This window comes from Ahaetulla prasina, chromosome 2 (genome assembly GCF_028640845.1).
Source record: "Ahaetulla prasina isolate Xishuangbanna chromosome 2, ASM2864084v1, whole genome shotgun sequence".
Classification (NCBI taxonomy): domain Eukaryota; kingdom Metazoa; phylum Chordata; class Lepidosauria; order Squamata; family Colubridae; genus Ahaetulla; species Ahaetulla prasina.
The window spans coordinates 15,085,901-15,111,052 of NC_080540.1; the positions used below are offsets into that span (position 1 = coordinate 15,085,901).

The window sequence follows — 25,152 nt, forward strand, 5'->3', positions numbered from 1 at the left end:
TCTTTCGAACGGATTTTTTTTTTTTAAACAGGGGAAGCTTTTAAAGCAAACTCTAAATGTACACTTCACGTAGAGCACAGGTTCATGTTTAAGTTTGTTTATCTGAAAGTTGAGGTGGTGGGATGGTTGTGGTTTTCAATGCTGAGATGTATTAAAAACTGGTTGAGTTTATGTCTGCTTCCTTTCCTTTTATTTTATTTTTTTCAGCTTTAGAGAAATATTATGCAGGTACAGCTAGTCCTCGACCTACGACCACAACTGACCTGAAAAATTGATGTTGCTAAGTGAGACATTTGTGAAATGAGTTTTGCCCCACTTTACGTCTTTTCTTGTCACAGTTGTTATTACGCGAATCATTCCAGTTGTTCAGTTAATAACATGGTTGTTAAGTGAATCTGGCTCCCCTGTTGGCTTTGCTGGTTAGAAGGTCGCAAAAGATAATCATGTGACTCCGGGATACTGCAAACGTCACCAATATCAGTCACCTGCATTTTGATCATGTGACCATGGGGATGCTGCAATGGTTGTAAGTGTGAAAAAAGGGTCATAACTCGTTTTTTTTAGTGTCATGGTAACTTCAAACGGTGTCGTGTCCCACTCCTCCGCTGACGGCCGGGTCAGGGAAATCCGAATCAGGCGTGCCTCTGCAGCTCTGCCAAAGTCCTAGCAAAGTCCTCAAGGAAGGCAGGCGGGAGACCAGAAAGTGACTTCAGCAAGATATGTTTAGACTTTGCCTAACTCAGAGAATGCCAGAAAGCAGATCCTTTATATAGGCCATGGGGTGTGGCTCCATGACTCAGCACTTATCCAGGCCTGCCCCTCCCTTCCTTCTGTTGCCTCCGCCTATCAAGTCTTCTGAAGCGAGGGTCACTCCAGTCTGCAGCTGTTGGCAATTGACCTTCCTCAGGCTCACATGCTGTGGGGGAGGGGGAGGGGTCTAGTTGCTCCATTTGCCTGGGCATGGAGCCAGAGCTGGGGGCTGGAGGTACTTCTTCCTCCTCGGCCTGTCTGGGCATGGAGCCAGGGCTGGGGCCGGGAGGCATGCTAGGACATTCTTCAGCGTTCGGAAGCAGATAAGCAGGCCCCGGCTGTGGTGAGATTGGGCGAGACACAACAAACGGTCACTAAATGAACTGTTGTAAGTCATGCAACAGTTCCGTTTCATGACAGTTTGAAGTTACAACAGCACTGTTGGCTTTGTTTTGAAAGCCTTTTATCCTTCATGCAATGGCTGGAGGTTCTTTCTGAGTTTGGTCATTCTTTCCACAGGATTCAATGTTAAGATCAGGGTTTTTCTGATGGATAAACTTGCTCAGGTGCTTTTTCAAGATTTGTCAACTTTGTCCAGTTGCCTCTTGAAAAAGCACCTTTGGGACAACGATGTCCTGGATGACTGAGAACCTCCACAGACATATAACTTGCTCATATTTAGATCAGAGGTGGGCCTCACATACTTTAACAACCAGTTCGCCCAGCACTGGAAATGTGAGTGTCCGCGCATACATGCGGCATCACAAAACACAGCGATATAAGATGGGATTGCGCCTGGTCAGGCCCACCCACCCATAGGTCTCTACTACCGGTTCTCCCGAACCGGCTGAATCCCACCACTGATTTAGATCCATAATTTAACATGGAAAGACTGAATGACTACATCAAAGGTCTTTTTTTCTCAGAAAGTTCCTTCCTTCCCTTTATTGCTGTTAAGTATTCAGCATTTGAAACTGCAGTCTATGAAGCCAATAAGCATTGCTTGGATACCAACTCTCTTGAGTTCTGTCACTTTTAAGACCATTTCCCAAGAGGTGTCAGATTGCTTCCGATCAATGCTTAAGAAAGAATGACCCTGGCTCCATTTGATTTTAGAGATCAGTAACTTTTACTAAGCACGTCAGATTGCAATAGAAGCAAACCTTAAACTGGAAATAGATATGGCTTACAGATACCTTTCCCCTTATTCAGCCCTCCTCCCGCCAAAGGTCAAACAGTTCTAGTCCATTATCCTTCTCTTTGGCCATGTGGTACTTTACTTCCGATGTTATTCCTCTGTCAATCTTCTGGTTGGAATATCTGGCATGCAGTGTTAGTTAAACCTGCGCTCGGTCTGTCTGTTTGAATCCTTCATCCCGTCTCTCAAATTTCAGCCGGAGCGTTAAATGGGTCATCACCTCATCAATCACACATAGCCACAAGTAACAATAAAACATTTAAGGAAGAGATAAAACAGTTAAACACTCTAATAAGTAAATAAACACTTAAAGTAATAAGTGGAGGCTGACAAGAGGCTTTTTTTGGATGAGGGCAGCGGATGAATACAGCAGCTGCGAGCAACTAAATTAGAGTGCCTGGGCTTTAATTCCTTACTGTAAAAATCGACACATGCTCTCTATTTGCAAGACCCACTCCAGCAGATTCAATTTGTTTAATGACAGCCCAAGGGACTTGTTAACATGATTACTATTATTATTTCCATCATAATTCCTATTGGATGCCTTTGTGTGTTCAAACTTCCTTTCGTATTTTTCTTTTACTACTTCTCATAGTATCTCATACAGGAGAAGTACTGGAGAATAGGACTTAACAGTATGCTATTTATTTCAGGATCTGGTGAAATAAAACAACTAATCAAAGGGGTTTAGAAATAACAGCTTTAATTAAAAAAATGTATTTGCACTTCGTCATTGAGACTCTGTCCCTTAACATTTATGTTTCTCAAGAGAAAGTATATTACAGTTGCATTTGCTGGTCTGTGGCCGTAATAAAGATTGATGTTACGATTTCCCATTGAAAGATTGCTTCCATAATAAAATTCATACATCCCTGCCCCTCACCCAGCAGGAAATACAGAAAAAGAACTCCATTTTGTGCTCCCCAATTTAAGTGATCCCTCAGTGAACCACATTCCCATCATTGCCAATTAAAATGGCTTTGCTGTCTGTAAATGAGGGAAGTTGTTCCACACGAGTGCATTTGGGAAACACGGGTGTGAGGAATACTAACTACCATTGGGGCATTTAAGGAATCAACCTGTGGTTTTGCTGGTATCATCTATCTATCTATCATCTATCTATCTATCTATCTATCTATCTATCTATCTATCTATCTATCTATCTTTCTATCTTTCTATCTATCCAATCCTATCTATCTGTCTATCTGTCTATCTATCTATCTATCTATCTATCTATCTATCTATCTATCTATCTATCTATCTATCTATCTATCTATCTATCTATCTAATCTTGGTGTAGCAGTGAAAGTATTGAACTTGGAGTGGGAAGACCCAAGTTTGAATCCCCTTCCAACCATGGAAAGTCAAGTGGGAAATAACAGAATAATAGAGTTGGAAGCAGGGGTGAAATCCAGCAGGTTCTGACAGGTTCTGGAGAACTGGTAGCGGAAATTTTGAGTAGTTTGGAGAACCAGCAAATACCACCTCTGGCTGGCCACAGAGTGGGGTGGGAATGGAGATTTTGCAATATCCTTTCCCCAGGAGTGGGGAGGGAATGGAGATTTTATACTACCCTTTGCCTGGAGTGGGGTGGGAATGGGGATTTTGCAGTATCCTTCCCCTGTCACGCTCACCAAGACATACCCACAGAACCAGTAGTAAAAATATTTGGATTTCACCACTGATTGGAAGAAACCTTGGAGATCCTCCAGTCTAGTCCAACTCCCAGCTGAAGCAAGACAAATGGTTGCCCAATCTCTTCTTAAAAACTTCCAGTGTTGGAGAACCCAAAACTTCTGGAGGCAAGTTGTTCCACTGATTAATTGTTCTATCAGAAAATTTCTCATTAGTTCTTGGTTGGTTCTCTCCTTGATTCTTAATCTCCTTGATTTAAGTCCACAAGCCTTAAAGTTGCTAAGGTTGGAGACCCCTGACCTAGGAGACACAAAATAAAAGCACCTCCAATTATCTTACGAATCATCCTACACACCATTTGCAATTTTTTTAAAAAAAAAAATCTACTATATGCAAATGCCGCATGCAAAAACTTCCATCTTCCTTATGTCCTCCAATCAGCCAAACTTCTGCAAAACCAGAAGAAACGGAGCGTCTGTCAAAAGAAAGGCAAGGAGCCCCTCAGCATATGCTACCAATTTCAGCCAATCGTAATTGCCGTTTTGCTCAATTCTCTTGTTAAAGCGGCTGTTCGGCGTGGGCGAGGCCTCACGCAGCAGAGCATTTCGGAAATGGTAGCTTGATATTTTCCTATAAAGGCAGGGGTAGGAAAGGGGATTTTTTTTTCTTATGTAGAGGGAAAGAGCGCCGCCTTGCAGGTTTGTGATGTTTAGCTCTACGCGCGTCTCCCCTTTGATGGTGAAGAAAACCTGATTTATTAAGCTGAGTGGTTTCATAAAAGGCCATTTTAAAAAAAAAATCTGAGAAGTGTTCAATTGGGCTCTTTCTGTTTTGAGTCCTGTTTCCTTTAGTATCTCTACCTCTAAGGAATTAATGCTTTAATGTTTTCCCAAGATGCTTGCAAAAATTGTTCCTGTTGCTACTGCTGAACAGATGTTGCTAATGTGTGTTCCAAGGGAACTGTACCTTTTGGAGAAAGTCCAGAGTGACTTTGTTTCTGCTATTTCTAGGGAGACCTAAAATTTGAGACGGTTTATTTAGTTATTTGTATCCTGCCTTTATTATTTTTGCAAATCACTCAAGGCAAGAAATATACCCCAGACACCTTCCTCCTCCTATTTTCTCCACAACAACAACCCTGTGAGGTGGGTTGGGCTGAAAAGGACTGATTGGCCCAAAGTCACCCAGCTGGTTTTCAATGCTAAGGCAGGACTGGAACTCAGTCTTGTTTTCTAGCCTGATGACTTAACTACTAGACCAAATAGACTGAATTGAATTTGATTTTGTTTTGGGGTTGTTGTTTTTTTTGCTTTTTTCTTTTATTGTATTTTAATTTAATTTCTTTTTTTTATCCAGCCTTTATTATTTTTTCAAAAATCCTCAATCCTAGATGCGATCCTATTAATGTTGAGCTAGAAAGAATAATACAATATCTCAGGGGTTGCCACAAAGAAGAAGGAGTCAAACTATTCTCCAAAGCACCTGAGGGTAGAACAAGAAGCAATGGGTGGAAACTAATCAAGGAGAGAAACAATTTAGAACTAAGGAGAAATTTCCTGACAGTTAAAACAATTAATCAGTGGAACAACTTGCCTGCAGATGTTGCGAATGCTCCAACCAACACTAGAAGTTTTTAAGATGCTGTTGGATAACCATTTGTCTGAAGTGGTGTAGGGTTTCCTCCAAGGTCTTTTCCAGCTCTGTTGTTGTTGTTATTTTCTTATGTTGGTGGTGGCTGCTTGAATGGCAAAAGACTAAATGCTACTTAGGAATACCAAGTGAAAGATGCCAAATAGAACTGAGGTGATTTAGTAGATTTTAGCCTCTTTAATTTGTGTTACTCATGGATCAAATGAAGAGAAAACCAAGCGTTAACTGCTTTATCGAGTAATACGCGTGATACATTTGGGTGTTTTGTGAATGGCTGCTATTTACAGATAATACAAACTGTCTGCAGTGCCTACATTTAATCTACGGTATCTTGTTTTTACTAATTTCATCTCCCAAAAGGAAGTTAGTTAGTGTTTGTATGTGTGGGGGGAATGCTAAATTTAGTTAGAATCTTTTATCTTATTTATTTTGTTGAGTACATATTAGACAATATATATAAGTATAAGCATGAATTGAATACATAAAATGAATACAATTAAGGGGAACATTAGGACAAGGACGGTAGGCACGCTGGTGCGCTTATGCATGCCCCTTACAGACCTCTTAGGAATGGGGTGAGGTCAACAGTAGACAGTCTAAGATTAAAGTTTTGGGGATTTGGGGAAGAAACCACAGAGTCAGGTAGTCCATTCCAGGCATTGACCACTCTGTTGCTGAAGTCATATCTTCTGCAATCAAGTTTGGTGCAGTTAACCTTGAGTTTGTATCTACTGTGTGCTAGTGTATTGTTGTGGTTCAAGCTGAAGTAGTCATTGACAGGTAACAAAATGTTACAAAATGTTTTCTAACTAAACATTTTGATTAAAAGGCAACACACATACCTACACACAATAATACTTCATGGATTTGATGAAATAGAATGGGTTTCCAAAAGTAACATTATCACATAATTTGCTATATTATTGGTCTTCAAGACACTACAAAACCTTATTTGTGCTGTAACAAACAAAAGATAATTTCTGAATGCCATTGTTTTCTAAAATTATGTGATAGTTACTCAAACTAGTAATAAACTAAACTAGGTTTGTGGCAGAGGGGTTGATAAATGGAAGCCTTCAGTGCATATGAGTGAATTTTACATTCATGCATACATACTGTATTTCTCCGAAAATAAGACCCTGACTTATATTTTTTTGAACCCTGAAATAAGCACTTGGCCTTATTGCCATGTGCTTAAAAGGCCAATTGGGCTTATTATCAGGGGATGTCTTATTCTGGGGGTTATTCTACATACATACATGCATACATACATACATACATGCATAAACCTGTAGAATCTTCAAGTTTTGGAGGAGCAGTAAACAAGAGTCTGAAAGGAATGGGAATTTTCCAAATTGATTTATTGAAAAGCCATGGAGCAAATGCTAGTTACTTAATGACAACCATGAAAAAAGAAAGGGAAAAAAGCATTTTGGAAAAGTGTGACTGTCTGGAATCAAGGTATTGTTGATTTATCAACCTCCCCCAATTTATATAGTTGTGTAGGGCTTATAGGAGGAGAATCACAATAGTCTCTTGTAGTAAAACACCAGAAGGATTCTGAGAACACATTTTCTTTTCTGCTGATTGTACCTTTTTAGTACAGAACAAAATAACAGAGTGGGAAGGGACCTTGGAGGTGGCTAAGACACTGAGTTTGTCAATCGGAAAGGTCAGCATTCCGGCAGTTCGAATCCCTAGCAACAGGTCTCCTGTGTGAGCAGGGGGTTGAACTAGATGACCTCCAAGGTCCCTTCCAACTCTGTTGATGTTTGTCTGATATGCCATTTCAGATAAGTGGTTGTGTCAGCCTGCATCTTCACTTTCTTTCAAGCTTGCTGCCAGTTGCCATGGAAATGGTTGTGAGGGCGTTGCAGGAGATAGAAATGAAATTTCTGAGGAGAGGAGACCTGGTCTCAGGGAGGCCATCTTGGATTGTTTAATATTTTTCAAGGCCAGCTGTCCAGGCTTTGGAATGTACGAAGGAGGAACAGTGCACCTGGACCCCAGAGACTTTCCCAAAACATATTTCTGGCCGATGATTGAGCTCTGGTTGCCTGGGTGGTGGGCTCTGGGGGTTTGCCCCAGCTTGTTTCTTTGTGTGAATTTTCTTCAGATCTTGCCTTGACCATTGCTGTATTCAGTTCATTCCTAGTAAAAGTATATTTTCTCTAAATTTATGGACTCAAAAGTTTTTTTTTTCTAGGGATTGAGTGGAGGCAGCCCTGACAGGTTCAAAACTTCAGTGATGGAGCACAGCAACATCTGAAGGCAAAGCTGTTCCACTGATTGATTGGCCTCACTGTTAGGAAGTTTCTCCTTAATTCCAGGTTGCTTCTCTCCTTGATTAGTTTCCATTTGTTGCTTCTTGTTGTGCCTTCAGGTGCTTTTGGTTAAGTTATTCTAGCAGTGGGAGAGGCCTAATGCTTGGCTCTTTCTTTTGAAGGCAATGGTTGGCATACCACCCAAACACTGAAAATGTTATTCATATATTTTGAATGGGAGATCACATATTTTGGGAAAGAGGGATGATTGCGGGGATAGTAATATGCTGATCCTAGTTCCTTTCTCTTCCATACCGGAATCTGTTCTTTTTCTGCAGCTCCAGAGCACAGGATATTGCTATTAACTCCTTCAGCTGTTGCCTTTTGCCACCCAGTGAAGAAATTGAATTAGCTTTCCCAATTCTGGTAGAAGAAGAGCCATGGACCTGCAGCAAATTGTACAGAAGCTGCAACAGGAACTAACCTGTTCCATTTGTTTCAAGAGTTTCTTAAATCCGACAACGCTTGCCTGCGGGCACAATTTCTGCCATGCCTGCCTTGTGAGTTACTGGAGCCAATTTCCCATCGAGACTGCTTGCCCTCAGTGTCAGGAGAAAATTCCTCAACTGAGCTTTATACCAAATGTCCAGCTGATGAATATTACAAAACTGGTCAAAAAATTGAGCGTCGATATAAAGCAAATCGCAACCGAGGGCCATGTGTGTAAGAAGCACCCTCCAACTCTCCAGGCTTTCTGCAAGAATGAGCTTGTCCTCTTCTGTTCGATGTGTGACTTATCTCAGGAGCATCTGACTCATGATGTTATCCCTGTGGCTGAAGCTGCCCAAGAGTACAAGGTGGGAATCTTTGATAGAAGCTGCCCATGTCAGTCGTTGGAGGTTGTCTAGACCAGGGGTCCCCAACCTTTCGGCCGCGGTCCATTACCGGGCCTTGAGCTGTTCAGAACCGATCCATGGAAGGGATCAGCGAGCATCGGCGGGTTCAGGCATCCCCTTCCCTCCCAGTCCGCAAAGCCAAAAAGGTTGGGGAACTCTACTATAAGTAATTGAAGAGGTCGTTGTTTCCCCAGGTGTTTGGGAGGTTTAACTGAGCTCTGCTTCTTAAAATTGTTGAGGTTCTTTATTTTTGTTGTTGCTGTTAATTGGGAATGTAGTTTTCACCCACCCAGCTGGTCATTAGGCAGATCATATTAGTGGTCCGCAGGATTAAAATTATGAATTTAGTGGTCCCTGAGGTCCGAAAGGTTGGTGACCCTGGTTTAGAGAGTCAGCATATTGCCCCTAACAATCTGGGTCCTCATTTTACCCACCTCGGAAGGATGGAAGGCTGCATCAACCTTGAGCCTGGTGAGATTTGATTGCCAAATTGCAGTCAGCCGGCAGTCAGCAGAAGTAGCCTGCAGTACTGCACTCTAACCACTGTGCTACCATGGCTGATATGATCGTCCTTGTGTACAAAGTAAACACACATATACTCTACAAATGTGTGGAAGAGGTCAGTTTGTGAGTTTAGGTCTCCAAACATAGGGAGGATGTTATATTTGCAAACACTCTGCCAGTAATTTCTGAATAAAGCAACTATGGCTTATTTCACAAAACAATGTTTACAGTTTCCCTACCTGTGCAACATTTAACTTAAGAGTCAGAACCCAAAGGTGCTTTTTCAAGAGGTACCTGGACTGTCTTTGTTTCTCCTTGAAGACGTTTTGCTTCTCATCCAAGAAACTTCTTCAGACTGAAGAACTGAACTGAAGAAGTTTCTTGGATGAGAAGTGAAATGTCGTCAAGAAAAAACAAAGAAAGTCCAGTTGCTTCTTGAAAAAGCACTTTTGGGACAACCATGACCTGGATGACTGAGAATCTCCATAAACACTCAGAGGCAGAACATAAAGAGAAGGTGAAGTGGGATGGAGGAAAAAGAGTCAGACAACGGGACTATTGCAAACTGGGACTATTTGATGATAAGGTAAAGATAAAGGTTCCCCTCGCACATATGTGCTAGTCGTTCCCGACTCTAGGAGGTGGTACTCATCTCTGTTTCGCAGCCGAAGAGCCAGCACTGTCCGAAGACGTCTCTGTGCCATGTGGCCGGCATGACTGAATGCCAAAGGCACACGGAACCTTCCCACCAAAGGTGGTCCCTATTTTTCTACTTGCATTTTTTACGTGCCATTGAACTGCTAGGTTGGCAGAAGATGGGACAAGTAACGGGAGCTCACCCCATTACGCGGCATTAGGGATTCGAACTGCTCTACTGCTGACCTTTTGACTGACAAGCACAGCATCTTAGCCAGTGAGCCACTGCGTCCCCTAATGATAGCCTCCTCCTATTTGGTGAATATCTTGTGATGATATCCTCCTAGTATTCTATGATTATCTCAATACCTTTTTTTTCCTTCTAGGGCCATTTGTTAAACGTCATGGGGACTTTAAAGAAAGAGAAAAGAAAGATTTCAAAACATCAATCGGACGAAGGAACCCAAGCTGTGTCCCTAATTGTATGTGTTACTAAGAAATAGTTTTTCTTTTTAATGCTGTTTGAAGTACGTGCCTAAAATAGTTTAGTCTTCTCCACAGATATTCTAAGGATCAACGTTTTGGAAATCTTGCAAAGCTTCCCTTGAGTTTGATTCCTGGAGACTAAATAGGCAGCTCCATATTCTTTTCAACCATATGGAAGTAATTTACCATGATGGTTTGCCAAGATGGGATTTTTAAAATGTTTATTTTCTGATCTACAACCATTGGATTCTCTAGTGTTCTTCCGTCCAAGTTTTCCCGAAGGTGCTTTTTCAAGAGGCAGTTGGACTTATTTTGTTTTTCCTTGAAGATGTTTCGCTTCTCATCCAAGAAGAGTCATCAGTTCAGTTCAGATCTTCAGAACTGAAGAAGCTTCTTAGATGAGAAGTGAAACGTCTTCAAGGAAAAACAAAGTCCAATTGCCTCTTGAAAAAGCAAACATAATTGAGTATCTCCATAAAAATTTCATCCAAGTTCTAACTAGGTCCAAAGCTGCTTAGTTTTTTTAAAAAATCAGTCAAGAATGATTTGGTGCTGCTGTCTGCTGGGAAATTTTCCGTAAAATGTGATGTGTTTAAAAAGCCACTAAGACTAAACAAGGAGTAGGTAACCTTTGGAAGGCTGGTAGCGTATTAAGGATGTTGGGTATGACATAAATGCCCCATAAAAAGCTTGCCATAAGCAATGTTGCCAGCCACTACTTCCTGAGTGCAAATATTCCATGTTGCTTGTCAGCACTGCAAGGTACTTTAGACAAGAAGCACAGCCAGATGACCTCACTCTACTGTATTATAAGTTTACATTAATAAAATTTTGCAAGTCTGAAAATACAATTCTGCCCTATCACCTTTACAGCCTAAGAAAGGAGGGAGGATCCCTTCAAGAGATATTTGCCACACCCACATTGTTGAGTCTTGTCCAATTGTTCCATTGGGTGTACCATCAGTCAGTCAGTCAATCAATCAATCAATCAATCAATCAATCAACCAATCAATCAATCAATCAATCCGACTAGAGCTGGAAGGGACCTTGGAAGTCTTCTAGCCCAGGCCTGGCTCAAACAGGAGAACCTGTAGCGTTTCCTGCCTAAGCAGGGGGTTGGATTAGAAGACCTTTAATGTCCCTTTCTGTTCTGTTCTATTCTATTCTATTCTATTCTATTCTATTCTATTCTATTCTATTCTATTCTATTCTATTCTATTCTATTCTATTCTATTCTATTCTATTCTGCTCTACTCTACTCTACTCTACTCTACTCTACTCAACTCAACTCATTAGTAACATGGTTGTTAAGTGACATCTGGCTTCCCTATTGACTTTGCTTGTCAGAAGGTCACAAAATGTGATCACATTACCCCAGGACATTGCAACCATCATAAATATAAGCCAGTTGCCAAGCCAAAATTTTGATCACATGACCATGGGGATGCTGCAACCATTGTAAATTTGAAAAACGGTCATAAGTCACTTTTTTCAGTGCTGTTGTAATTTCGCATGGTCACTAAATGAACTATTGTAAGTCAACTTACACACTGTACTCTCTTTTCAAATGAGAAACCTGTTGGCCTTCGGATCTGCTTTCTCACAGTCTCATTTCAAAGGAGCTGGGTATATTTTGTGAATTTGCGCCTCTTGTTTAATTGATGCTGTATCTTATGAGAAGTGACCTTGACTTTGTTTCCGATTGGTCTAAAACTTGGCAACTCCAAATCTCAACCAGCAAATGCTCAGTCTTACATATTGGAAAAAAGAACCCTAACAACAAGTACAAGCTTGATGGACATTACCTTACTGATGACCCCCACCCTGTCAAAGACCTTGGAGTTTTCATATCAAATGACCTAAATACCAAAGCCCGCTGCAACTACATAGCAAAAAAGGCTCTAAGAGTTGTAAACCTAATTTTACGCAGCTTCTTTTCCAAAAACTCTACACTACTGACCAGAGCATTTGCCAGACCTATTCTTGAATGCAGCTCATCTGTCTGGAACCCATACCACATCTCTGACATTAATACAATCAAACGTGTCCAGAAATATTTTACTAGAAGAGTTCTTCGCTCCTCCGAAAACAACAAAATACCTTATGCCACCAGGCTTGAAATCCTGGGATTAAAAAACTTAGAATTCCGCCGACTCCGACATGACCTATGTTTAAAACACAGAATCATCTATTGCAATATCCTTCCTGTAAAAGACTACTTCAGCTTCAATTGCAATAACACAAGAGCAAACAATAGATTCAAACTTAATGTCAACTGCTTCAAACTTGATTGCAGAAAATATGACTTCTGTAGCAGATTTGTTAACGCTTGGAACTCATTACCTGACTCTATAGTCTCTACTCAAAATCCCAAAATCTTCAACCAAAAACTATCTACTATTGACCTCACCCCATTCCTAAGAGGTCCGTAAGGGGCGTGCATAAGAGCACAAAAGTGCCTACCGTTTCTGTCCTATTGTTCCCTTCATTATATCCAATTAACATAGTTGTTGCATACTTATATATATATATATATATATATATTTATATATTTCTTATATATATATATATATATATATATATTTCTTTTATGATGTGTTGTTGTTTTATGTCGATGTTTGTGTATACTGTTGTGACAAAATGAAATAAAAAAAAAAGTTATTCTCATAGTGACAAAATATGCAATCAAGACAACACCACGCAAACGTCACAAAGTACATTACTTTGCACTGTTTGCATGATTGTCGTTGTGTCATCTAACTGGTGTCTGTGTCTGATGCTAAATGCCATTTCCAAGCTGGTTTGGTTCCTGACCAAGCGCATTTTCCCCTTTCCATCCGCCGCTTGCAGCGTCAAATAGATCAAGAGAGGCGATTTGTCATGGCTGAATTTAACGCAATACGCCGATTTTTGCAAGAACAAGAGAACTTTCTGCTGCTTAAAGTGCTGGAAGGCTTAGAGAAGGGGATGCTGTGGGAAAAGGCTAAGCATGCAGCCACCTTATTCCGGGAAGTCTCAGCTTTCGATGAACTTATCCACACAGTCAAAGAGAAGTGCCAACAATCAGCAGTTGAGCTTCTGCAGGTAAGAGATTCCAACATTGGGACAAAGACATCTCAGAGAACAGCTTCTCCTAGATCAGGCCTGTGAAATTGGTGGCCTGTGGGCCAGATATGGCCCGCATAGGCTACGGCTACCCCAGCTCTGCAGAGGCAAAAAACATAATAATATGGCCTGTAATGTGAGCGGGTTTGATACCCCTGTGCTAGATAGATCTGCTTGACTGCTGTAATTCTCCTTGGAGGCCTTCCAGATTATGCAGTATTTTTATTTATTTTATTTTTATTAAATTTTTATACCGCCCTTCTCCCGAAGGACTCAGGGCGGTGTACAGCCAAAAGATAAAAACACAATAAATATACAATTAAAACAAGAAATTTAAAACAGAGCATATTACAAAAATGGCCAAATTTAAAATTTAAAATTTAAAACCCTAAAATAATAAAACCCCAATTAAAAAATGTAATAAAACTATTAAGCCAGTCCCGCTAGAATAAATAAGTGTGTTTTCAGCTCACGGCGAAAGGTCCGAAGATCCGGCACTTGACGTAATCCAGGGGGAAGTTCGTTCCAGAGCGTAGGAGCTCCCACAGAGAAGGCTCTGCCCCTGGGGGCCGCCAGCCGACATTGTTTGGCGGACGGCACCCTGAGAAGACCCTCTCTGTGTGAGCGTACGGGTCGGTGGGAGGCATGAGGTAACAGCAGGCGGTCCCGTAAGTAGCCTTCTGATATTCATTTGCAATTAGCTGAGACATTTTTTTGTTTTGTTTTCATCACAAAAGAATCTGGGTTTGTTGTCTCTCGAGTTCTTTTGCTCTGTGAAATGTAGTTACTGCAGTTATCCTGCTGTTACTGTTTCTTTCTACATTGTCTTTTGATGGTTTCCCATGATATATTAAGACCAAGACTTATAGGAAACTTTAAATCCACGATTCTCAACTTATGGTCCAAGAAATATAGATGGACTGTGGGAGTGTGGTAGGTGGTCCTTTGGGCACATCCCTTAAATCCTAACCAACATAGAGCACGTTCCAAAAAGCTACAAGAGCCATGGTGGTGCAGTGGTTAGAGTGCAGTACTGCAGGCTGCTTCTGCTGCCTGCTGGCTGCCTGCAATTTGGCCGTTCAAATCTCACCAGGCTCAAGATTGACTCAGCCTTCCATCCAGAGGTGGTGTTCACTAGGTTCTGACCAGTTCTGGAAAACCGGTAGTGGAAATTTTGAGTAGTTCGGAGAACCGGTAAATACCATCTCTGACTGGCCCCACCCCTATCTATTCTCTGCCTCCCGAGTCCCAGCTGATCGGGAGGAAATGGAGATTTTGCAGTAACCTTCCCCTGAAGTGGGGTGGGAATGGAGATTTTACAGTATCCTTCCCATGCCACACACCCCAAGCCACACCAAGCCACGCCTACAGAACCGGAAGTAAAAAAAATTCAATTCCACCACTGCCCAATATGTAAGTTAGGATATGGTCTAGCTTTGATTTTGTCAACTGGACAGGAGCAGAGTATAGTGAAATGAGGAAAGCAGGTGCTAGAGTCGAGCAATCGTTCTTTCTACAATTGAGACGTTAATGGAGAAGTTGACATCATCACGTCCCTCCAAGCAGAGTCTGTATAAGTGGGAGGACCTATAAATTGCTGTTAAGTGCCTGTTTTGCATACTGAACTGTCTTCTTTGAGTTGGCTGTTTCAAGGTGTATGTCAAGGTTCCAGAAATACCTCTTCTGCATAAAAAAAACTCAGAAGCCATTCTTTTCCAGAGCTCTTTACTAGCATGAGGAAACTGGCACACGATGAGTGAAATTCCAAAACTGAATTTCCGGATTCTTTTTCCCAGTTATACAAACCCCAAGAGTCCCACCCCTCTGACCCCTTTGATGGTCACATGGTCCCACGTTCTTCCAGTTCATTCGAACTGCTTCATTCATCTTCTTGCCACTCTTCCTGCAGACGTGAACACCATCCGACCTTGACCGCTTGAAGAATGTTACCATACCCCTCAGCCCCCCCTTCCTCCCCTCAGGGGAAAAATGTGGCAGCGTCTGGAACTCTAAAGTCTAATATGGTTTCCAGACCTGACAGGCGTCCCCCCTTGGAAAAGAAGCTATATCCTAGGAAAGAAAACAAAGAGTCGATAAAGAAAAGTGTCAGTGGTCCACAATTCCCTTCTACCCCCCCCCCTCTCCAAGAGGTTTTTTAGGTTTGTCAGGGAAAGTGTCGTGAAATTGTTTAATCAAATTGTCCGCATTTACTTTCCAACTTTTGACCCAAGTAGATTCAGATAATGGGTATCCCTTCCAGTGGACTAAATATTGTAATTGACCTCTGTACAGTCTAGAGTCAAGGATTTTTTTGATTTCATAGTGGGTTTCACCTTGGATTATCAAGGGGGGTGGGGGAGCGGCAGGTTGAGGTCTCAGATCAGATTGTCTAGCAGGTTTCAATAAGCTGGTATGGAATACCGGGTGTATTTTCCCCAACATGCGAGGGAGTTTGAGTTGGACGGTAACGGGATTAATAATTTTTACAATGGGGAAAGGACCCAAAAATTTTGGACCACTGACACTCTTCTTTATCGACTCTTTGTTTTCTTTCCTAGGATATAGCTTCTTTTCCAAGGGGGGGATGCCTGTCAGGCCTGGAAACCATATTAGACTTTAGGGTTCCAGACGCTCAAAAGTTTCAGGGAGGTCTAATAGGGACTGGGATTTCAGGGGGTTTCTCAGGTCCCAATCCAGTGACTCTCCCGATTCTCCAGGTTTTACTGTCCTCCAGTGAGGTTGAGAAGAGGGAGGGGGTTCTCCATTCTGCCCCGGGGAAATGTTTTCTCCCAACTGGCAGCTTACCCATGAATCAGAGTCCTTGGGCCGTGCTCCAAGCTGACAAGCAGGCTCTACCACTTCGGGGCTTCGAGTCCTCTCCTCCGATGGGAAATAGGTGACTTCAACTAAATCGTCAGATTCATGTTTCGGTGCTCCTTCTACGCTTTCAACTTGCTGCTCTTCCATCTTCACTGGGTCTTTGCACCGCTGTGGAGGTTGCGGAGACTGGGGCCCAGCACCCCTCTAACGGGCCCCCTCTGAGAGGAGGAGAGGGTACCGTTAGCAAAAGAAAGTTAAGAGTTTTGGAATAATGTCAAGGTTCCAGAAATACCTCTTCTGCGTAAAAGAAACTCAGAGACATTTCTTTTTCAGAGTTCTTTACTAGCATGAGGAGACTGGCACACGATGAGTGCAATTCCAAAACTGAATTTCCGGATTCTTTTCCCAGTTATACAAACCCCAAGAGTCCCACCCCTCTGACCCCTTTGATGGTCACATGGTCCCACGTTCTTCCAGTTCATTCGAATATCTTCTTGCCACTCTTCCTGCAGACGTTAACACCATCCAACCTTGACCGCTTGAAGAATGTTACCATACCCCTCAACCCCCCCTCCTCCCCTCAGGGGAAAAATGTGGCAGCGTCTGGAACCCTAAAGTCTAATATGGTTTCCAGGCCTGACAAAAAGGAGGAATAGGTGCACTCACCATTGGGTCGTTTTCTGCTTGGTTTGAGTCGTCGGGAGGCGAATCAGATGACGGGAGGTCAGTAGGGAGGTCTATGGCTTGTCTCGCAAAGCGACTGGTATTAGGATTCTTTTGAGGTGGTTTGCGTGGTCGGGTAGCAGTTGGTGGCTGATACTGTGGGAGGGGTGTTGGGGCTAGGCAAACTGACGCCCGATGTCCTAGTTTTCCACAATGGTAGCATTTTATTATTGTTGAAGGCTGAAAGGTGGAGGGTGTGGTTGGTCTTGAGAGGGAGGATCTTGTAGGTGGTCGTTGTGGAGTTGTAGTTGGTGATTGGCTTTGGAGGGGGTTGAATTCTCTGTCCAGAGCTATGGACACGTTGTACCAGTCATTTAGTTGTTCTGGGATTCCTCTGGTGGAGCAGGCTTTTCTGATGTTTTGATCAATTGCGTCTTTGAAGTAATGGAGGATAATGCGTTCTGGCCAATGTCTAAGATTGCCAGCAACCCTTCTGAAATCCCATACAAATTGTTTTAGTGGCTTGTTACCTTGTTTCATCGTTTTTAAGGTGGTTTCACATTCTGCAATTAGGTCATCATCTTGAAACCGGTTGCGAAGCAGTGCCATAAATCCGTGAACATCGTTTAGTTCTGGTGCACGTTCATTGTGTAGTTGAGCTATCCACTCTGAGGCTAGTCCCACATTCATACCATCCGAGATGGCGTTGATTAGGCTTCTTTCTGATGGGTATTGATGTCTATATTGTTCAACATAAGCCTCAATTCTGCTAAGAAAGTAAGCCAGGTGGTGTGGATTCCCATCAAAGGTTGGTTTGAAAGGGGGAGGGGCTGGGTGAGGGGGTGCAGGTGGGTTTAGCTGGCCTGCTTGCGGTTGAAGAGGAATTTGGGGGACGGCCGTTGCTGTTGTAGCTGGTTGCTGAGTTGTGAAGGGGGGTGGAATTCCCCCTGGCTGCTGAGAAGGAAGTCCTTGAAATGCTTCAGCTGACGAAGCAAACATCGGCCTGGGGCCCCCAGGAAAGAAAGGTGCTGAACTGGCTGGTTGCCATTGGTATTGGATCCACCCTTGTCCAGGATAAAACGCCCAGCCAGGAGGAATAGAAGCTGCTGGAGGTAGCGTAGGCCTCTGTTGGCTGGAAAAGTCAATTGGAGGAGGGAGTTGCGATTCCCCCCAAGCCCCTGGTGCTGCCTGAACTCCCTGCCGTCTGAAGGAGGGAAGGGAGGTCCCCCTGCGTTCATCAGAACGGCTTTGAGCTTCAGTAATTTCTCTCTCTCTGGTGGGAGGGAAGGTGAATTTAGGCTGAGCTAAAGGCTCTCGAGGCTTCACTTCCAAACGCTCAAAAGTTTCAGGGAGATCTAATAGGGACTGGGATTTCAGGGGGTTTCTCAGGTCCCAATCCAGTGATTCTCCTGATTCTCCAGGTTTTACTGTCCTCCAGTGAGGTTGAGAAGAGGGAGGGGGCTCTCCATTCCACCCCGGGGAAATGTTTTCTCCCGAACGACAGCTTACCCATGAATCAGAGTCCTTGGGCCGTGCTCCAAGCTGACAAGCAGGCTCTACCACTTCGGGGTTTTGAGTCATATCTTCCATCTTCGCTGGGTCTTTGCACCGCTGTGGAGGTTGCGGAGACTGGGGCCCAGCACCCCTCTAACGGGCCCCCTCTGAGAGGAGGAGAGGGTACCGTTAGCAAAAGAAAGTTAAGAGTTTTGGAATAATGTCAAGGTTCCAGAAATACCTCTTCTGCATAAAAAAAACTCAGAAGCCATTCTTTTCCAGAGTTCTTTACTAGCATGAGGAAACTGGCACACGATGAGTGCAATTCCAAAACTGAATTTCCGGATTCTTTTTCCCAGTTATACAAACCCCAAGAGTCCCACCCCCCTGACCCCTTTGATGGTCACATGGTCCCACGTTCTTCCAGTTCATTCGAATATCTTCTTGCCACTCTTCCTGCAGATGTGAACACCATCCGACCTTGACCGCTTGAAGAATGTTACCATACCCCTCAGCCCCCCCTTCCTCCCCTCAGGGAAAAAATGTGGCAGCGTCTGGAACTCTAAAGTCTAATATGGTTTCCAGACCTGACAGTGTGTGGATTCTCAAAATTCCCCAAGCAGCACATTGCTGATGCAGAGAATTCTGGGATGCTAAATTCCACATATCTGGAGAAGAAGACAAAGGCTGGAGATAGTTGATATAAAATGATACAATGGTAACAGTTCCAAGTATTATTCCAGTCCGGGATTTGAAAGGCACTTTTAGTATGAACAACCACCTAATTCTTTTCCACTTTAATTCTTTTCTCTCTTTTAGGATGTGGGAAGCACTCTTACGAGGTAAGCTAACTTCTTCCTAAATTGGAATTCTGGATGGAAGGAGAATGGCTAGGCACAGAGGACAGTCAATTTCATTTTTACGTGTGTTACTAGTGCAAATTTGTGGAATAATAGAAACCCATTTTTTTTGTTGATGCTCCAATTTGAGACCTTTAAAAAAGAAATTGCGAAATCATGGATTATGTCTTTTTTGTTTTGGCATGTCAAAAATGAAAACAAGTGTATTTGATTATCACTATAAAATGTTTGCATAATTTGTTTAGAGTAGATAATCTAATACAAATTATATTGCATGTATTCAAGCCCAGTTACTTGAGTAGAGTTTAAGTTAAACATCATGGTTCACAACTATGACCTAAATGATAATCCAGTGATCTTAAAAAGAAGATCATTGAGGATAATCTTCAGTGATGATTTTAAGAGAAGTCAACAAAAAATATTTATCATGGTAGATAGCTAAGAGACATGTCTTGGAGTCCACTTGGCATGTGGTTCTCGTTAAATATCAATTCTTGGGGGGCTTTTGAATCCCTGAGTAGTTTTCCTACAAGTCGTCTTCTGCTTTTTTGTTTCTGCCTAGGACAAATAGACTTTATTCTGGTCCCTCTTACCTGCTTCATCCTAGGTCGGGGTCACCAACCTTTCAGACCTCAGGGACCACTTAATTCATAATTTTTAATCCTATGGACCACTAATATGAATTTTTTAAAAAGATAAATAGTATTTAGTGCAATATAAAAAATGCAAATAATTTTTCTGTGGACCACCAAAATTTTCTCACGGACCACCAGTGGTCCACAGACCACCAGTTGGTGATCACTATCCTAGATCACCATTCTTTGGCAGAATAGTGGGAAGCAAATTTCGTAAACAAAATAGGCCTATTATTTAGACTATCAAGTCTCCTGCGATTTTTCAAAGGAAAAAGAGTAGCCAGCTGGAACTATCTACCCAAATGTCAGAACAGGGATCAGAGTTTAGGGCAGGAGCGGGCAGACCTTTTGAGTCTGGGATCACATTTTGTCTTACCTGTTGACATGACTTCACTGACGTGAATGAAACCTGTACCTTGGAAAAAGGATAGTTGGAGAGTTAATATGGATGCCTGGAGCCTTGTAGAGTATTTATACCTTAAATACCCTTTGTTTGGCTCATATTTTGTTAAGGCTGGGTGGTTTTAAAAGGCCCCAACATTCTCAACAACCCACTGATAATTCCCCCATGCTTCAGGAAAGGTTCTGGGAACCATAGTTTGGAGGCTGGCTCTTTTAAGAGATATTGATGGCCTATAATTTCAGTTGCAACCCATTCACTTCCCTCCTTTCATCTATAGAGCAGAGAACAATGTTCATTTTTCATGTGAGTCTACTGGGCAGTTTTGGCTCTGAGGATGTTCAACACTATAAAAACAGATCTTGTCCCGGATTTTTCTATTCCTCCAAAGACGGCTCCATCGGTTTGTTTCTACTTAGGTGCAAGCAAGCACTTGTGGATCCAGTAACGCTTCCTCCGTGGGTGAAATTGGGAGTCTGCGATTTATATGACTTCAATACTTTTCTAGGGACTCTCATGAAACAATTCAAAGGTAAGAAAAGGACTGAGTGAGAAGTTGGTGCAGGTCAGTGGAGGGTTTCAAATTTTTTTATTACCGGTTCTGTGGGTGTGACTTGGTGTGCGTGGCATGGTGGGCATGGCAGGGGAAGGATACTGTAAAATCTCCATTCCCTCCCCACTCCAGGGGAAGGTTACTGCAAAATTCTCATTTCCTCCTGACCTGCTGGGACTCGGGAGGCAGAGAATAGATGGGGGCAGGGCCAGTCAGAATTTTTATTACCGGTTCTCTGAAAATTTCTGCTACCGGTTCTCCAGAACTGGTCAGAACCTGCTGAAACCCACCTCTGGTGCAGGTAAATGCTGGAGCCATTGAAAAACTGAAAGGGCTGATTGGGAATTTAAGGTCCACTTGAGAAGAAAGTTTTAATTTTTTGAGGAATTTAAAGCAGTCACAATGGCTTAATCGGCTTTTGTTTCAGAACTCTTATCAAAATTATTAAGTGGAAATAAGATTGGCATGACGAAGGAATGGAGGAAGGCTGGAGAGGTAGCAAGGATTTCTTTCAGACTGAGATCCACACAGTGCCTTTAAGAGACCCACTGACATTAAAAAAAAACAATTAAAAATAGAGTGTTTGCTTTATATGAAAAAAACCACCTGGATTCAATTCTTGGCATCTCCAGGAATTATTGGGAAGAACTTCTTTTCCTGAAATTTTCAAGAGGAAGGCATTTCATGGAGTTGCTTAATATTCGAATTACACAATGTTTTGCATTTGAAACTAAGTCTGTAGGTAATTTCAAATTCTGCTGAAGAATTTCAAGGCAGTATATATGTAACTGGACATCAGAACTTTGTTTGCATACCCATAACTAGGAGTATGAAATATGACAACATTTCATATTTAGAGAAGGCAAAGATTGGATTCAAGTATCATGTTACACCATGTTAACTGTAGGTGTTGATTAAACTATAATTGAGTTCACACAACACACTGAGCCAGAACCAGCATTATGAATTAGTCTGTGATCTAAAACTCTAATACTGCTGTGCCTCTACGCATGCCAGAGGTCAGCAACTTGTGTTATATATGACTCTTCTAATTTTTATAAATCATTTGGAAGGCTTGGAAACATTATTTAATATTCAGAATCTGCTCAACTATTGTTTAGTTAGGTGGTCTTGAAATGCAGTGCCCATGATACCAAATTATATTTTGTCTGAAGAAGTGTTGTGTTGTGTTACTTAATCTGTTTCTCTATTTCCTTAGATACCCTGCTATCTGGATATCAGATTCAGAAAGGTATATCTCTAGGTCTGAGGGGTGGCTAAATCTTCACAAATTTCTTTGCTTATTTTTTACATGGGGGTTCACCATTTATCCATCCTGGGTCCTTTGCCCAAAACAAGAATGAGCCTTTTCTATTAAAAAAAAATGAGAAATCATTTCAATGCCTTTAAATTGGAAGAAAGCATTTATAGCAATGCTATGTAGTCCTGTGATTTCTGCCTATGTTCGTCATTTAATGACCCGGTAATCCCTTACACGGTGGAGTAAGGGCAACTGAATGGAACTGAGTGTTTACAGACCGGATGCCCTTCCTGTCACCAATGCTGAGCTTTTGCAGCAGATATATTCTCATTGTACCCAGAGAGAAATATCAGCCTCTACCTAGGATTGAACTCACAGCCTCCTGATTGTGATGCGAGAGCTCCACCTCTGGGTTACCGCACCATTCTCTGTGATTTCTGCCTATATTAATATTTAATACAGGAGGATTACTGTTTAAATGCCCTCCTTTTGATCGTCAAGCTATAATCCATATTTTTCAAGCATGTCAGATTACAGTGTCATTGGATGGTGAAATGGAGGATGTTGCTGAAAGCCAAAATTTCTCTGGAGAATGACAGATCCAATAGGCTTGTGGTTGCAACTCCTCCTCTCCTTCCCACCCCCATTTAGTGAAGTCTTTTCCAACCTGGATCCTCTTAATTCTTACTTACAATTTCCAGGAAACACAAATCTTTCTTTTTTTTCTCATTTCTGCATGTTCACTGTAAATTTCACGGTAGCATCTAAGCATAAAATGTTTCAGCAGGAGGAAACAAATGCAGTCTATAAAGAAATAATGTCGATGTTCCAATGCATTAAGGAAGCTATAACAAGGAATCATAAGGAGATGATGGAATTGTTTCAAGATACAGTGAGATTAGAAAAACCCCAGCAAAGGACGATAGAAAATGAACAAAAAATTCAGAAAATGGAGGAGAAAACAGAAAATGTTGAGGAAAAAAATAGAGGAGAAAATTCCAAAAATGATATCAGTAGACAAAAAAAAAAGAGATAGCAATATTTTCAAACACGGAACAAATAGAATATTTTTTAAGAATTCAAAAGAGAAAAGAGAATAATGAAAAAATGAGAAATGACGATAGGTACTCTAGAGATCCAACAGCAAGAGATAGATGCTGTGACAGTGGAAATATTTAGATTAAATACAAGTGACAAAAGGAGTTACAAGATACCAGAGGAGAAGCAGGACAGATTCACCAAAGAGCTAATAAGAGTTGAAATTCTAAAAAGGGCAAGAGAGGATGGATAGACATAGAATACTTGTTAACATGGCGGTTATTCTAATAAGTGCTAGATAAAAGAAGTAGCAAGTAGAAATTTGGAAAATAATATTATTTATACTGAAATAAAACAGAACATATTATGATTACAATGTATACCCAAATGTTAGAAGTTTAAAAAGTGTGATTATATTTAAATGGTAAATATCACGATCAGAATTGTATGCAAAATATATTGACTCGGATAATACACCGTAAACTAAACACTTAATGGACATTAAAGAAAAGGAATTATAAATATATTTTTTTTTAAAAAAAGAATAAATTACACGGCATAGCAAAGATAGTATTCTTTATTAAGGTTTGAGCTTTTGATGAACAGCTTCCATCTTAGGGATGATTTACGGTAATTGTGTTTCTTCGTAGGAAATGTGACTCTGGATCCTGACACAGCTCATCCCAAGCTCATTCTCTCAGAAGATCTTAAAAGCTGCTGGTTGGGCAGAAAAAGCCAAAAGCTCGTCATGGACGACAAGAGATTTGACCTCATGATGTGTGTGTTGGGACGCGAAATGTTTGTCACCGGCAGGCATTTCTGGGAAGTTGCTGTGGAAAATGAGGGCGACTGGGCGGTCGGAGTTGCCCGACGTTCAGTGAAGAGAAAGGGTGTTCAGGCCTTTCGTTACATGGAAGGGATCTGGGCAGTGGCAAAGTGTTGTCACCGCATGTGGGTGCACATGAACCCCCCGGTTTTAGTGTCTGGGCCGATGCAGTGGCAGATCAAGAAGATTCGAGTCTCTCTGAACTACCATGGAGGCCGGGTGGCTTTTTGTGATGGCGAAAGAGGAAACCTGCTCCATTCCTTCTCGGGAATCTCGTTTGCTGGAGAACCCATTTGCCCTTTCTTTTGGATTGAGAAGAAAACCCGTCTCTCGCTTTGCCCCTAAGGCAGAAAATCCATCACCGGATCCTTCTGTCTCTAGATCTCTGGGGCCTCTTTCTTAGTATCAGTTTCCCTTTATCTCCATTCTTCCTCTTCATCTCATCTTTAGCACCCAACACTTGGGATGAATTTCAGCTGCAAACTGGTGTGATGTAGAACAGGGGCCTCCAACCTTGACAACTTTATGACTTGTGGATTTCAACTCCCAGAATCCCTCAGCCAGCTTTGCTGGCTGAGGGATTCTGGGAGTTGAAGTCCAGAAGTCTTAAAGTTGCCAAGGCGGGAGACCCCTGATGTAGAATGAATCTTACCATACAACGTTGCTACGTACTTTTTAATGGAGCCATACCTGATGTGAAATCCACCAGACTTTGGAAGGATCAAAATCCCCAGGTAGTGCTGGAGGGTGCTATGTTGAGGAAGACCGTCTCGGCTATTTTATCGTTTTAATCTTTATTTGGAGGCTTCCAATTAAAGTTTTAATGCGGGTGGGTGGGTGGGAGGGACCAGCTCTTAATATGGAGAAATAGAGCTGAGCACAACCGTTTCAGGGGAATGCTATTTTGAACATGCACACACTTTTGTTAATCACGGCGAGTTGAATTGTAGTTAAGCCTAAACAGATCGGGGTACTCACATTTAAAAACACTATTCTTTTCCTTAATAAAGGTGAAAACTAGTTGGGTTTTGTTTTTGGTTTTTTTGGAATTTAATATGTGGTTTTTAATAAAGGATTATTATCCCTCATTGCTTTTGCGGTTCGTTTTAGTTTTCAAACATTTCAGCCACTAAATGCACATAAGCCTGTCTTCATTTTTCCTGTTTAAGAATCACCTCTTTGCCTTTTCTACCTTACTACATGTGAGGCCGAAAGTAGTTTGCTACTTCTTTCCTGGCTACTGGTTGTTACTTCCCCCATGCTTCCGACCCCAATCTTCTTAGAGGCAGTGGTCGGATTCAAATAATTTAACAACTGATTCTGGACCAGCTGGGTAGGCGTGGCTTGGTGGTCATGTGACCGTGTGGGCGAGGCCAACTCAACATCATTCATGGCGATGGGCGCTTCGCCTTAGCTGTTACAATGTAATAAGGGTTAACCAGAGAAGCAGTTTCTGTAAGCAGGGTAATAAAGATGAG

General features: G+C 41.9%; 1 protein-coding gene across 1 annotated transcript; it reads left to right on the plus strand.

Moving 5' to 3' along the window:
- The first annotated feature begins 4,187 nt into the window (after window positions 1–4,187).
- Window positions 4,188–24,117, plus strand: LOC131190381 (zinc finger protein RFP-like). Its single transcript, XM_058167701.1, has 8 exons — window positions 4,188–4,281; window positions 7,836–8,354; window positions 9,920–10,015; window positions 12,870–13,103; window positions 18,921–18,943; window positions 20,416–20,528; window positions 21,769–21,801; window positions 23,499–24,117. Exons 2-8 carry the CDS (start codon window positions 7,938–7,940, stop codon window positions 24,017–24,019), a joined length of 1,437 nt encoding a protein of 478 aa, XP_058023684.1. The 5' UTR covers window positions 4,188–4,281; window positions 7,836–7,937; the 3' UTR covers window positions 24,020–24,117.
- The last annotated feature ends 1,035 nt before the right edge of the window (window positions 24,118–25,152 follow it).

Coding starts and splice junctions, on each gene's coding strand:
- LOC131190381 (XM_058167701.1), top strand. CDS start 7,938: ATGGACCTGCAGCAAATTGTACAGAAGCTGCAACAGGAACTAACCTGT. Junction 8,355..9,919: donor AAGCTGCCCAAGAGTACAAG/GTGGGAATCTTT, acceptor TTTTCCTTCTAG/GGCCATTTGTTAAACGTCAT. Junction 18,944..20,415: donor GTGGGAAGCACTCTTACGAG/GTAAGCTAACTT, acceptor GTTTCTACTTAG/GTGCAAGCAAGCACTTGTGG.